The sequence below is a fragment of the Cherax quadricarinatus genome, chromosome 67 (genome assembly GCF_038502225.1).
Source record: "Cherax quadricarinatus isolate ZL_2023a chromosome 67, ASM3850222v1, whole genome shotgun sequence".
Lineage (NCBI taxonomy): Eukaryota > Metazoa > Arthropoda > Malacostraca > Decapoda > Parastacidae > Cherax > Cherax quadricarinatus.
The window spans coordinates 20,273,541-20,289,200 of NC_091358.1; the positions used below are offsets into that span (position 1 = coordinate 20,273,541).

The 15,660-nt window shown below is 42.3% G+C and overlaps 1 protein-coding gene across 2 annotated transcripts in view; it reads left to right on the plus strand.

The window, feature by feature from the left end:
* The window catches only part of LOC128699677 (importin subunit alpha-3-like), a 146,544-nt gene that overhangs the window by 98,612 nt on the left and 32,272 nt on the right, over positions 1-15,660 (plus strand). For both annotated transcript variants that reach the window (XM_070099434.1, XM_070099435.1), the window contains exon 4: positions 14,927-15,153. In XM_070099434.1, the coding sequence (XP_069955535.1) occupies positions 14,927-15,153 (227 nt within the window). The remainder of the gene's footprint in view (positions 1-14,926; positions 15,154-15,660) is intronic.

Here is a 15,660-nt window from a genome sequence, read left to right on the forward strand (position 1 = left end):
TACTTTGTGAATGAGGACGTCGAGGAAAGGTAGCTTGTCATTAGACTCTTCTTCTAGTGTAAACTGGATCGCCGGTTCAACTGCGTTGAGCCTTGCCTGAAGATGCCGTACATCAAAACGTTTTGGAGTTATTACGAGGACATCGTCCACGTAACGTAACCAAGTGACGCTTGAAGGGATGATGTTGGCGAAGTGTTCGGACTCTAGGTATTCCATGTATAAGTTGGCTAGGACGGCACTTATGGGGGACCCCATTCCCATGCCGTAGGTTTGTTTGTAGAGCTTGTTAATTGAAAGAAAAACAGTTGAAATTAACACAGAGTTCAATCAAGTCAACAAAATCTCCGGGAGGTAGAGGAAGATTAAGGTCCTGATTGACTTTGCGTCGGAGAACCTCGATGGCTTTTTTGGTAGGTACTTTTGTGAAGAGGGAAGTCACATCCAAACTGCTTAGTTTCTTGTTACGGATGGAGAGGTTACGGATGCGGTTGAGAAGGTCGCCTGAGTGTTTAAGATGAGCGGGGCTGATGGTCCCCAGAAGGCAGGAAAGATGTTTGGCAAGAACTCCGGCAAGTTTGTGTGGGGCACTGCCTATTCCTGACGTGATTGGTCTGAGAGGAATATTGTGTTTATGGGTCTTGGGTAAACCATACATATGTGCTGGTTTAGGGTTGCTTGGTAACAAGTACAGAAGTTTCTTCCCTTCTCTAGTGCGTTTGAGTATTTGTCTGGTTTTGTATAGAAAATCTTTGGTGAGCGTCTCCCACTGTTGAGTGCTGATGGGTTCGTATGTAGATTGATCATTCAAAAGGTCCATCATTTTAGTGTTGTAGTCACTGGTGTTGAGTATGACGACTCCACCTCCTTTGTCGGCGGTGGTGACGATAATGTTGGGGTCGTTGGCGAGGTTCTTAAGGGCAATGATGTATCGTCTAGGAAGATTAGAAGAAGAAGGTTCACATAAAGCTGCAGTGAGAAGGCCCTGTATATAACCCTTCTGGAAGTTGCTGTCACTGTGTCTATGGTTCCTGGTAACTAGATTGAGTTGATAGTTAGGTTTGCGTATGTTGATGGTAAATTTGAGTCCTAGACTCAGTGCTTGTTTTTCGTAGTCGGTTAAGGTGCGTGACGATAAGTTGTTTATCAGGGATTCGCGTCCCATTTCCTTCCATCGACTGTTGGTGCAGAGGTACTGAAGTTTGCGATTGAGTTTGATCTTCTGTTGAAGGTTAGCTGTGGTGACTGTGCTGAGAATATGCTCAGCAGTGTGTTGGTCAATCTGAAGATTGGCCCTCATATTCCTTGCAGTTTCAAAGGTTTCCTTTCAAAGGTTTCCAGTCAAGATACCAAGACCAAAAGAGGCATCATCATCGGGTTTTTCCTAAGAGCATACCGAATTTGCAGTCCTGAGTTTCTTGACGAGGAATGTACATATATTCACCAAACATTCACTGAGTTACATTTTCCTCCTTTTTTCATCAAAGACTGCAAGAAAAGAGCTCTTCAGATCATTAATTCTCCACGCATCAACACAACTCCCAACAAAGTTATAATTCTTCCCAACAGCCAGGTTGCACTGAACGTCTCAAAAGTACTTTCACAAGCTAACACCAGAGTCGCCATCGCTTCTAGCACTTCAATAAAGGATCTAACCAGGACACAATCCAAGCACCACGAACCAGCCAATGCAGGAGTTTACACTATACCCTGCGGAGGCTGTGACAAGATTTACGTAGGTGAAACAGCAAGAAACCTCGACACCCGCCTCAATGAACACATTTACGCATGTAGGAACGATAACTTGAACAACGCCTGTGTACAACACCGAAATTCCACCAATCATCTCATGAAATTCAGAGACGCCCAATTAGTGATCAAAGAAACTAATTTCCGCAGACGCAAGTGCCTCGAATCAGCACTGATCGCTGTTTCGAATACAATTAAACAAAACAACGGCAGCTTCACCATCTCCGAAGTCTTAGCAAGAATCCTCCTGAAAACAGTAAACCCTGCCATCACATAGTCTCTCCTGTTATACTACACAAAGCACATTACAGAGAGTGAACACTGAAACTAGCTGTCTATATTTGTCCAACCTATTTTTATGTTACCCAAGTAATAGCTTTTATATCCTTTTACTCTTGTACGAATCAATTGCTCTATCATATTGTATTACTTTTGTCACTACTACTACTACTACTACTACCACTAGTGAACATCGAAATGTTACCTCACTAGTATTGCACCTCACTCTGAGCCTTTATATACCCTCTGTGTCCATGTATTGTTTGTAATGGCTTGATAAAGCTCCTGGAGAGTGAAACGTTGCCACAATAAATGTTACATTAGTTGCACTTGTGTCCTTTTACTTTACATATTGTCGGTAATTCTACCAACTTTATTACAAGATTGTACCTGCAAGGATAAATTATGCACAAAATATCAAGTATTAATAACACCCTAAAAATCAACAATATGGTACTGAAAGGTAAATGATTTATAGAGTAAATCATGTTGCAGTTTAAAAACTGTAGTGTAAAGCACCCTTCTGGCAAGACAGTGATGGAGTGAATGATGGTGAAAGTTTTTCTTTTTCGGGCCACCCTGCCTTGGTGGGAATCGGCCGGTGTGATAATAAATAAAATAATAATAACACCCTAAAACCAGCAATATTATACAGAAAGGTAAATTATTCACAGGGTATTAATTAATAATAACACCCTAAAAACTAGCAATATTGCAAACAAAGGTAAATTATTCACAGGGTATTAGTTAATAAGAACACCCTAAAAACCAGCAATATTGCAAACAAAGGTAAATTATTATTTTAGTGTAAGTGTTATAGTGAATGCTTCCTCTGACCAACCCAGTAAAGAATGATTATTGACTTTCCAGGTTGCAAACTTGAATTACCACATAAAATTTGATAATTCTCCCATATACAGGCCCCCATGTTATGCAAAAATGTGGGATAGCTGGGGGCTTGAGCCTGGTCTAAGGGCAAAGGTAAAAGTTACACACCTCTCAAGCCCAAACCGGCCACCCAGGGCTATCCCAGTCAAAACAGAAAGCGCTAAACTGGTATGTGTACTTCAAGGGGTTGGGTAACAGAGGGTTAGGCAAAAATCCCAATTAGGAAAATATATCTATTTAGTCACCATAACATAACATAACAGAAAAACCTTAATCCTAAACGCCCAAATGAGGGTACACACAACAGCTGGCTGGAGGTTCAGCCACCATAACCACTAGGCTTTGTCAGTGTCAGGCCGTCATTACACTACAAACCTTATTTCTTATTTCCACACTCATCCCACAGCACCCTGACCATGTCAGAGCCTGGGTGAACATACAGGTAAGCCATATAAGAGCCTATGGCTTGAGTTGGATAAACAAAATGAGTGTACAACTACAAACTTATCTTAAATACACAGCATCTCCAACGCCAGCCTCTACACCATGCTAACGTCCCGTGACCCCCCCAAACCACGCTTACTCTGCGTACCCCAACATCCTTGGAAAATAAATCATTAACAGAATTTCTTTATAATTACAGTTAGAGGACTTTACAGTACCCCCAAATGCACATTATAAATTATAAAATTATTCCTTACAACTATAATATTCATATTATTATGGCACACTTCTCCACTATATGTACATTACGATGTCATGCAGAACCCTGCATAACACTTACTTCCTGTAAGTTATCAGCGCACCTTCCGCTCTCTATGAAGACTGCCCGGTCAAACCTGGGTAGAATTTGCCCGGCAAAAGAAGGTGGCTCTAGAGCGATGGTTGAGGTCATCTGGGTGTGATACTATGGAGCGCCTGATACAGTTGATCTTGCAAGAAGAATTTCAGAACTCTATGACGGGCGATGTATGCTCCTTTGTTATCGAACACCTGACTGCAGATGTGTTGGCCTCTGCTTCTCTAGCTGATCACTTCGAGAAAACCTCTCAATTGACCAAGGAAAAAGGGTCTAGAGAGAAAGCCAGGTTATGTTCTCCTAAGAGTCAGCCTTTCTCTCCTAGGAAAATGGATCAGCAGACCTCTCCTCCTCATTCAGCAAAAGCCTACTCGAGTGTCATCCATAGTAATGGTAAAGGAAGACCATCTTATGAGAGAGATACAGCAAGAAGAGGCCCAACTTGCTCTTATTGTCAGAAACCAGGCCATTGGAGGCACTCATGTTTCCAATTAAGTCGAGACCGTAGGCAGTCAGGTTCTGAAACATTACCTGTACAGATGACGTCTTCCTCAAAATCGAAGTGCCTAATTCCCTCTGAGTTGCTCGCAGACAAAGTTTCGGAAGCCATGTTGCCTTACTTCTTTAAGGGTAAGGCTGGTGTTACAGAGGACCATATGGTGGACATAGTATCCTATTGGGATACGGTAAGCTACCTGACCTTACTGAGAAAAGGAGTGCAGTGGACCCCCGCATACCGATGGCATCACATAACGATTAATCCGCATAGCGCTTGCTTTAATCGCAAAAATTTTGCCTCGCATACCGCTTAAAAACCCACTCACCGATTTTCGTCCGAGACGCGTCCAATGTGCGCCCTCAGCCAGCCTCACATGTGCCGCCCGTGCCATTGTTTACCAGCCAGCCTCCGCGGTAACATCCAAGCATACAATCGGAATATTTCGTATTATTACAGTGTTTTCGGTGCTTTTTCTGGAAAATAAGTGACCATGGGCCCCAAGAAAGCTTCTAGTGCCAACCCTACAGCAATAAGGGTGAGAATTACTATAGAGATGAAGAAAGAGATCATTGATAAGTATGAAAGTGGAGTGCGTATCGCCGACCTGGTCAGGTTGTACAAGAAACCCCAATCAACCATCGCTACTATTGTGGGCACCAGAAAGGCAATCAAGGAAGCTGTTCTTGCCAAAGGTTTAACTGTGTTTTCGAAACAAAGATCGCAAGTGATGGAAGATGTTGAGAGACTCTTATTGGTGTGGGTAAATGAAAAACAGCTAGCAGGAGATAGCGTCTCTCAAGCGATCATAAGCGAAAAGGCTAGGAAGTTGCATGAGGATTTAATTAAAAAAATGTCTGCAACTAGTGATGATGTGAGTGAATTTAAGGCCAGCAAAGGTTGGTTTGAGAGATTTAAGAAGCGTAGTGGCATACATAGTGTGATAAGGCATGGTGAGGCTGCCAGTTCGGACCACAAAGCAGCTGAAAAATATGTGCATGAATTCAAGGAGTACATAGAGACTGAGGGACTGAAACCTGAACAAGTGTTTAATTGTGATGAAACAGGCCTGTTTTGGAAGAAAATGCCAAGCAGGACCTACATTACTCAGGAGGAAAAGGCACTCCCAGGACATAAGCCTATGAAAGACAGGCTTACTCTGTTGATGTGTTCCAATGCTACTGGTGATTGCAAAGTTAAGCCTTTATTAGTGTATCACTCTGAAACTCCCAGAGCGGTCAGGCAAAAGAATGTCCTCAAGGAGAATTTGTGTGTGCTGTGGAGGGCAAACAGTAAGGCATGGGTCACTAGGGACTTTTTCTATGACTGGTTACACCATGCATTTGCCCCCAATGTGAAAGATTACCTAACTGAAAAGAAATTAGAACTTAAGTGCCTCCTGGTGTTAGACAATGCCCCTGGTCATCCTACAGACGTGGCAGAGCGACTTTATGGGGACATGAAATTCATTAACATCAAGTTTTTGCCTCCTAATACCACTCCTCTCCTGCAGCCCATAGACCAGCAGGTTATTGCAAACTTCAAAAAACTGTACACAAAAGCTCTGTTTGAAAGGTGTTTTGTAGTGACCTCAGAAACTCAACTGACTCTAAGAGAGTTTTGGAGAGAGCACTTTAATATCCTCAATTGTGTAAACCTTATAGGTAAGGCTTGGGAGGGAGTGACTAAGAAGACCTTGAACTCTGCTTGGAAGAAACTGTGGCCAGAATGTGTAGACAAAAGGGATTTTGAAGGGTTTGAGGCTAACCCTGAGAGGATTATGCCAGTTGAGGAATCCATTGTGGCATTGGGAAAGTCCTTGGGGTTGGAGGTTAGTGGGGAGGACAATGAAGAACTAACCACTGATGAGCTGATAGATCAACTTCAACAGCAAGAGGCCAGACCTGAGGAAACTGGTTCAGAGGAGGGGAGAGAGGAATTGAATAAGTTGCCTACTACAAAGATTAAGGAAATGTGTGCAAAGTGGCTTGAAGTGCAAACCTTTTTTTGATGAAAATCACCGTCACACAGCTATTGCAAGCCGTGTTGGCAACCTGTACACTGACAATGTTGTGAAACACTTTAGGGAAGTCATAAAGGAACGAGAGGTACAGGCCACTATGGACAGATATGTTGTGCGAAAGAAGTCCAGTGACTCTGAAGCTGGTCCTAGTGGCATTAAAAGAAGAAGGGAAGTAACCCCAGAAAAGGACTCGACACCTCAAGTCTTAATGGAAGGGGATTCCCCTTCTAAACACTAACACTCTCTCTTCCCTCCTCCCATCCCATCAATCATCACCAGATCTTCAATAAAAGTAAGTGTCATGTAAGTGTGCATGCCTTTTTCAGTTTGTGTGTATTAAAATTAACATTTCACGTGGTAAAAAAAATTTTTTTTCATACTTTTGGGTGTCTTGCACGGATTAATTTGATTTCCATTATTTCTTATGGGGAAAATTCATTCACATACCGATTATTTCGCATAACAATGACCCCTCTTGCACGGATTAAAATCGCTATGCGGGGGTCCACTGTACTTCCTCTAAATGATGACACTTATATTAACCTGTATGTTCTGCTAGAAGGTTACGGTGGCACCATCACAAGAGTACCCCTTCATAAGGTATATGTGAACGTAGATTCATATCAAGGTGAAACTGTTGTGGGCCTTTCTGAAACTGATTTTCCCATTAAGTATGTAGACCTATTGGTGGGTAATGATTTAGGAAGAGGAGGAATTTGCCGAGAACCTTATGTTATAGAGAAGTTCTCTGGAGAGAATTACGCCATTGAAGGGTGTAAGGAAGGCCCTCGTCTATTCCCTCTTACAGCTATAATAAGGGCTATGGCTAAGAATTTGGAAGCACTGCCTACTCTTGATGAACCCTCAGATTGGGGTTTGGATGCTCTGTTCAGTGCCAGTGATCAACACGAAGTCGAGAATCAGCCTCCAAAATCCCAAGTGGTAGATTTTGCCCCATTACGAAGTAACGACTTTAATCAGGAAAATTTAGTGAAGGAACAGCTTGAAGACCCGTCGTTGAAACGGGCAAGGGATCAAGCGCTTACTGAGATGGAAGCTGAGGGTAAGGAAGAATGTTTTTATTACTCTGACGGTATCCTGATGAAGAAATTTCCGTCGACTTCAGTTAATTCATGTCTCAAGCCAAAACAGCTCTTGGTTTTACCTGTCCTATTTCGGGAGTTAGCATTGGAAGTGGCACATTCTAGCCCCATGGGTGGACATTTGGGAATAAGAAAGACTTTAGGAAAATTAGCCCGATATTTCTTCTGGTCCAAGATGAAGGATACCATGACTGAGTACTTGAGAAACTGTGCTATTTGCCAGCTCATTGGAAAGCCTGCACAAAAACCTCCTCCTGCGCCCCTCTTACCTATTGCCATAGAAGGCGAACCCTTCTCTCGGCTCGTAATAGACTGTGTGGGACCTCTCCCAAAAACTAGGCTTGGCAATCAATATCTTCTTACTATAATGGATACGACTACTCGGTATCCAGAGGCTGTGCCCCTTCGCAAGATTAGTGCCAAGGCTATTGTGAGAGTCCTATTTAGATTCTTCGCACAGTTTGGATTCCCTAAGGAGATTCAATCTGACAGAGGGACGAATTTCACATCAAAGATTTTCCGTGAAGCTATGTCCAGGGTCGGAGTTAAACCCATTGTTTCAACAGCATATAGACCCCAAACCCAGGGTGTCATAGAGAGGTTTCACCAAACCCTGAAGATCATGATGAGGGCATACTGTGAGCAGTTCTCAACAGACTGAGATGAAGGTATTCCTTTCCTCCTCCTTGCCTTAAGAGAGAGCGAACAGGAGAGTTTAGGATATACAGTGGACCCCCGCATAGCGACTTTAATCCGTGCAAGAGGGCTCATTGTTATGCGAAATGATCGGTATGCGAATGAATTTTCCCCATAAGAAATAATGGAAATCAAATTAATCCGTGCAAGACACCCAAAAGTATGAAAAAAAAATTTTTACCACATGAAATGTTAATTTTAATACACACAAACTGAAAAAGGCATGCACAATTACATGACACTTACTTTTATTGAAGATCTGGTGATGATTGATGGGATGGGAGGAGGGGAGAGAGAGTGTTAGTGTTTAGAAGGGGAATCCCCTTCCATTAAGACTTGAGGTGTCGAGTTCTTTTCTGGGGTTACTTCCATTCTTCTTTTAATGCCACTAGGACCAGCTTCAGAGTCACTGGACTTCTTTCGCACAACATATCTGTCCATAGTGGCCTGTACCTCTCGTTCCTTTATGACTTCCCTAAAGTGTTTCACAACATTGTCAGTGTACAGGTTGCCAACACGGCTTGCAATAGCTGTGTGAGGGTGATTTTCATCCATGAAGGTTTGCACTTCAAGCCACTTTGCACAGATTTCCTTAATCTTTGTAGTAGGCAACTTCTTCAATTTCTCTCTCCCCTCCTCTGAACCAGTTTCCTCAGGTCTGGCCTCTTGCTGTTGAAGTTGATCTATCAGCTCATCAGTGGTTAGTTCTTCATTGTCCTCCTCCACCAACTCTTCCACATCATCCCCACTAACCTCCAACCCTAAGGACTTTCCCAATGCCACAATGGATTCCTCAACTGGCATAATCCTCTCAGGGTTAGCCTCAAACCCTTCAAAATCCCTTTTGTCTACACATTCTGGCCACAGTTTCTTCCAAGCAGAGTTCAAGGTCGTCTTAGTCACTCCCTCCCAAGCCTTACCTATAAGGTTTACACAATTGAGGATATTAAAGTGCTCTCTCCAAAACTCTCTTAGAGTCAGTTGAGTTTCTGAGGTCACTACAAAGCACCTTTCAAACAGAGCTTTTGTGTACAGTTTTTTGAAGTTTGCAATAACCTGCTGGTCCATGGGCTGCAGGAGAGGAGTGGTATTAGGAGGCAAAAACTTCACCTTAATGAATTTCATGTCCCCATAAAGTCGCTCTGCCACGTCTGTAGGATGACCAGGGGCATTGTCTAACACTAGGAGGCACTTAAGTTCTAATTTCTTTTCAGTTAGGTAATCTTTCACATTGGGGGCAAATGCATGGTGTAACCAGTCATAGAAAAAGTCCCTAGTGACCCATGCCTTACTGTTTGCCCTCCACAGCACACACAAATTCTCCTTGAGGACATTCTTTTGCCTGAACGGTCTGGGAGTTTCAGAGTGATACACTAATAAAGGCTTCACTTTGCAATCACCAGTAGCATTGTAACACATCAACAAAGTAAGCCTGTCTTTCATAGGCTTATGTCCTGGGAGTGACTTTTCCTCCTCAGTAATGTAGGTCCTGCTTGGCATTTTCTTCCAAAACAGGCCTGTTTCATCACAATTAAACACTTGTTCAGGTTTCAGTCCTTCACTGTCTATGTACTCCTTGAATTCCTGCACATATTTTTCAGCTGCTTTGTGGTCCGAACTGGCAGCCTCACCATGCCTTATCACACTATGTATGCCACTACGCTTCTTAAATCTCTCAAACCAACCTTTGCTGGCCTTAAATTCACTCACATCATCTCTAGTTGCAGGCATTTTTTTAATTAAATCCTCGTGCAACTTCTTAGCCTTTTCGCTTATGATCGCTTGAGAAACGCTATCTCCTGCTAGCTGTTTTTCATTTATCCACACCAATAAGAGTCTCTCAACATCTTCCATCACTTGCCATCTCTGTTTAGAAAACACAGTTAAACCTTTGGCAAGAACAGCTTCCTTGATTGCCTTTCTGTTGCCCACAATAGTAGCGATGGTTGATTTGGGTATCTTGTACAACCTGGCCAGGTCGGCGACACGCACTCCACTTTCATACTTATCAATGATCTCTTTCTTCATCTCTATTGTAATTCTCACCCTTATTGCTGTAGGGTTGGCACTAGAAGCTTTCTTGGGGCCCATGGTCACTTATTTGGCAGATAAAATCACCAAAAACACTGTAATAATACGAAATGTTCCGATTGTATGCTTGGATGTTACCGCGGAGGCAGGCTGGTAAACAATGTCACCAGTGGCACATGTGAGGCTGGCTAAGGGCGCACATTGGACGCGTCTCGGACGAAGAGCGGTGAGCGGGTTTTTGAGCGCTATGCGAGGCAAAATTTTTGCGATAAAAGCGAGCGGTATGCGGATTGTACGTTATGTGATGGCGACGGTATGCGGGGGTCCACTGTAGTCCTTTTGAACTCATTTATGGTTATGCCGTCCGAGGACCGTTAGTAATGCTAAAGGACGTATGGTCTGGGAAAGTGGAGCCTTCTTTATGTTTATCCCCCACGGTAATGCAAGAACACTTGGCTTTTACTCGGCAATTGGCGGCTGACATCCTCAGACAAGCTCAAAACCGTATGAAACAAAGTTATGACAAGACTGCTATTGAGCGTTCATTAAATGTGGGAGACAAAGTGTTAGCTTTAAAGCCGGTGCCAGGCCATACCTTGCAACCCAAGTATGAGGGTACAATGGAGGTGATTAAGAAGCTGAGTAAGGTAAATTATGTGGTAAGAACACCAGGAAGAAGAAAGTCGACCCGAACTTACCATATAAATCAGCTAAAGAAATACTGTGAAGGACTTGTCCCTGTTCCTGCGGTGAGGTCACAAGAAGGTGACTCAAGTAAAGAAGATTGTTCACGTGGAGTAGAGATAAGACTGAAGAACTCGGAAATAATGGAAACCTTAGATGATTATCTCGGTAACTTAGAAAAGGAAAGATCAAGTGAAATCCGAGACTTGATTTCCACTTATAGAAGTCTCTTTGGAGATATCCCTAGACAGTGCACCATGGGGATCCACGATGTGGACGTGCAAGGAGCTGCTCCGATTAAACAAGCTCCGTATAGAGTCAGCCCAGTAAAGAATAAAGCTCTGCGGGAGAAAATAAGTTTCTTGTTCGATCATGGTTTGATTGAACATAACAAAAGCCCTTGGGCTTCACCGTGTGTCCTTGTACCAAAGTCGGACAGTTCATTTAGAATGTGTACCGACTATCGGAAAGTAAATTCCCTAACCATGCCTGACGGATTCCCCCTTCCTAGGGTTGACGACCTAATAGACAGCGTCGCCAGTGCTAAGTATGTCAGTCGTTTGGACCTCCTGCGAGGTTATTATCAAGTGCCGTTATCGCCCCAAGCGCAGGAGATTTCTTCTTTCACCGTGCCTGGAGGCCTGTTTAACTACAGGGTGATGCCCTTCGGTCTCTGCAACGCAGCCTCGACCTTCCAGAGGCTTATGAATTGGCTAACGTACGACTTGGAAGGAACGGAAGCCTACCTAGATGATCTGGTAGTATTCAGCGATGACTGGCCTCAACACCTGGTTCGGCTGGAAGCACTCTTGAAAAGGCTAGATGAACACCATTTTACCGTCAACCTTGCTAAGTGTGAGTTTGGTCAGGCCCGGATAAAATATCTGGGATTTAATATAGGGCAAGGCACGGTTGCCCCCATTAATGCAAAGATTCATGTTATTATGGATTTTCCTGCTCCGCAAGACAAGAAAGGTGTACAGAGGTTTCTAGGGATGGCCGGTTACTACCGCCGGTTTTGCCCTAATTTTTCGCAAGTGGCAGCACCGCTGTTTGAACTTACAAGTTCTAAAGTTCCTTTTAAATGGACGACTACAAGTGAGTTAGCCTTTACTCGTCTAAAGCGTCTACTTGGTTCCTCTCCAGTTCTACAGAGTCCGGTGTTCGACGCTCCCTTTACTTTACAAGTGGATGCCAGCGAGTATGCAGTCGGTGCTGTCCTTCTACAACCTTCCTCCTCTTCTGATCTTTTACACCCAGTCTGTTATTTTTCTGCAAAATTGAAACCCCATCAATTAAGTTATGCAACCGTTGAAAAGGAGGCACTAGCATTGGTCTTAGCCTTGGAACACTTTGAGGTTTATCTCGGGACTACCCCTCATAAAATTAGAGTAAAAACAGATCATAATCCCTTAACCTTTTTAAACACCATGAAGGCTAAAAATGCTAGAATACAAAGATGATCCCTTAGGATACAGCCTTTTTCTATAAGTATTAACCATATTAGAGGAGCTGATAATGTGATTGCTGACACTCTGTCCCACCCTTAAGACATGTAATTAAATTTGAGTTTACAAAAGAGGATTTATAGTACATTTTTATAGATATGTATTTGCTTAATGCATTTTTTAATGCTATTTGTTTACTTACAGTTATCTGATTCTTGTAATCACTGAGGAGACCTGTCACGTAAGCCACCATGTGGTATCCAGAACTTATTTCTGCGGTGGCAGTCTCCTGTTGTCTTACCCTGACTTCTCCTGCTACCAATGGTCACTTAAGGCCTCTTTATGAGAAACGCCTCTTCTACCAGAAGCTCTAGTTACGTGGTGTCTACACATACGTGGTTTGGCGACACAAGACTTTTAATTTTCTTGTTGGAGAAGCAACATTTGTCATCAGGGTCTTTGTCAGAGGAATGACTTGTATTCTGGTTTATATACTTTCTGAAATCCTCTTTTACGGCGAAGTTTAGTCCCCGAAAGGGGGGGGTATGTTATGACCAAGGTCATAATGGGATTAATTTATATGTATTATCCACTTAATATTATACTCGGAGTTTCTTTAATATTAGCTAAATTAAAGATTCCACTAGTTTATAATATTATCTGATTTAGGAATATACCCGGGTATGATGTATATATATATATATATATAATGTTGAGTAATGTGTTAGGTAGGTACACCTGGCTAAGGTTTATAACAAGGTATGTCCATTGGTGGGTAGTTTGCACCACTCTACCCTCTCCCCCTTTTGACGAGTTGATGTCATGAAGGGATTTACTGTATATGGCAGTTCACTCTCTCTGCCGACTCAGTGTGCATTGACTGAGCTACCCTCCTAGTACTCCGCCTTGTTCTTACTTGGATAGAGAATTGTGTTATAGAAACTCCTGAACCAGCTTGTGGTTTATTGTGAAGTGAAGTCTGCGAACAATTATATACTGTTATCTTCAGGTTACGATGTGACGACCAGTGTCAAGCTTAGAACTTTGTGATATATTCCTTATGCCAGGGAGTTACTCAGTGAAAGTGTTAATTCTCAATATATGTACTTGCACACAAGTAATGTTACTATTGAGGAAGCAGTAATATTCCTCTGATCATTATCAAGTGTAGTGACCATACTGACAGTCTCCAGAGGGGGTCTGTGATGTACATTCTAATTAAGAGTTTTCTTGTGTGAAGGAAAGTTTCTGACAAAGTGATATTTAATAGATATTTATGAATATCTAAAGTATTTAAACTTTTACATAAAAATAAACTAGAAAAGACTGAGTAACTATTATTTGTGCCTTACATTTCTAAGTTTGGAACCATATCCTCTCATTCTATGAAGTGTGTTGTTACGGAGTGCACTAACCTGGCTAAAGATCAAGATTCGAACCGTAACAGGTTCTTACCTTTGTTGTTTGCAGGTTGAGGTTCCAGTCAGTGCCTGTCTATTCTTATGAGGTTCTTACCTTCGTTGTTTGCAGGTTGAGGTTCCAGTCAGTGCCTGTCTATTCTTATGAGGTTCTTATAAGAGTGAGGCAGATACAGTGACTTGTGGAGCAAACTCTAGGTAGTCCTAGGCAGGCCTACCAGATGGCAGCACCAGCCTAGTGGCATGGTGTGAAATGCTAACAGTGGTTAGGTTATTAAGTATATTTGTAGGCAACATTACGTCATAATTTCATGTTCTTGCAGGTAACATCATTGGTGGCAGGCCACAGTTGACAGACTGCATCATCTACTGTACTTGCAGGGAACACTACATAATTTCATTGTTGTTGCAGGCAACACTACATCATAATGTCCTTGTTGCAAGCAACAGGGCATCATAATGTCCTTGTTGCAAGCAACAGTGCATCATAATGTCCTTGTTGCAAGCAACAGTGCATCATAATCTTGTAATTGCAGGCAACACTACATCATAATCTTCTTGCAGGCAAAACAACATTATAATCTTCTTGTGGGCAACACTATATCATAATATCCTTGCTGTTATTGCAGGCCACACTACATCATAATCTTGTTGCAAGCAACACTACATCATAATCTTGTTGCAGGCAACACTACATCATAATCTTGTTGCAAGCAACACTACATCGTAATCTTGTTGCAAGCAACACTACATCATAATCTTGTTGCAAGCAACACTACATCATAATCTTGTTGCAAGCAACACTACATCGTAATCTTGTTGCAAGCAACACTACATCATAATCTTGTTGCAAGCAACACTACATCATAATCTTGTTGCAAGCAACACTACATCGTAATCTTGTTGCAAGCAACACTACATCATAATCTTGTTGCAGGCAACACTACATCATAATCTTGTTGCAAGCAACACTACATCGTAATCTTGTTGCAAGCAACACTACATCGTAATCTTGTTGCAAGCAACACTACATCATAATCTTGTTGCAGGCAACACTACATCATAATCTTGTTGCAAGCAACACTACATCATAATCTTGTTGCAGACAACACTACATAATCTTGTTGCAAGCAACACTACATCATAATCTTGTTGCAAGCAACACTACATCATAATCTTGTTGCAGGCAACACTACATCATAATCTTGTTGCAGGCAACACTACATCATAATCTTGTTGCAGGCAACACTACATCATAATCTTGCAGGCAACACTGCATTATAATCACTACATGATAATCTTCTTGTTGTTGCAGGCAACATTATTGGTGACGGGCCACAGTTGAGAGACTATGTCATCTCCCTGGGTGTGGTTGAACCCCTCTTGGGGTTCATCAACCCAGAGATCCCAATTGGGTTCCTTCGTAATGTGACGTGGGTGGTGGTGAACCTGTGTAGGAACAAGGAACCTCCGCCTCCTCAGGAAACTATCAAGGAGATACTGCCTGCACTTAATATACTTATACACCACCAGGACACCTCGGTTAGTCACTACTGATGCTAGTATCATGTTAGTCTACTGCTGCTAGTATCATGTTAGTCTATTACTCTTAGTATCATGTTAATGTACTACTGCTGTCGTGTTAGTCTACTACTTTCTGCTGCATAGAAGTTCTGAATTCTGCGATAAATACAGTAGAAATCCTAGATATTAAAGTTGAAAATAGGAATTTGGTAATTATCCTAGTATACAAACCACCATCAGTAACTGCTGAGGCATTCACAGATCAGTTAAGGAAGACAATAGCTGTCTGGATAGGCTAGAATATCCCACACTAAATATTTTACTCCTTGGAGATTTTAACCCTTTCATTGTTGGTGCTGTAGTATTGCGCCAAAATTCTAGCAGCTTCAAATCTAATGGGAGAAAGCTGGTAGACCTACATATGAGAGAATGGGTCTTAGTGGTCAGTGTGCACAGTATAAAAAAATCCTGCAGCACACAGTGCACAATGAGAAAAAAATCCGACTGTGTTTTTGATTTAAAAAG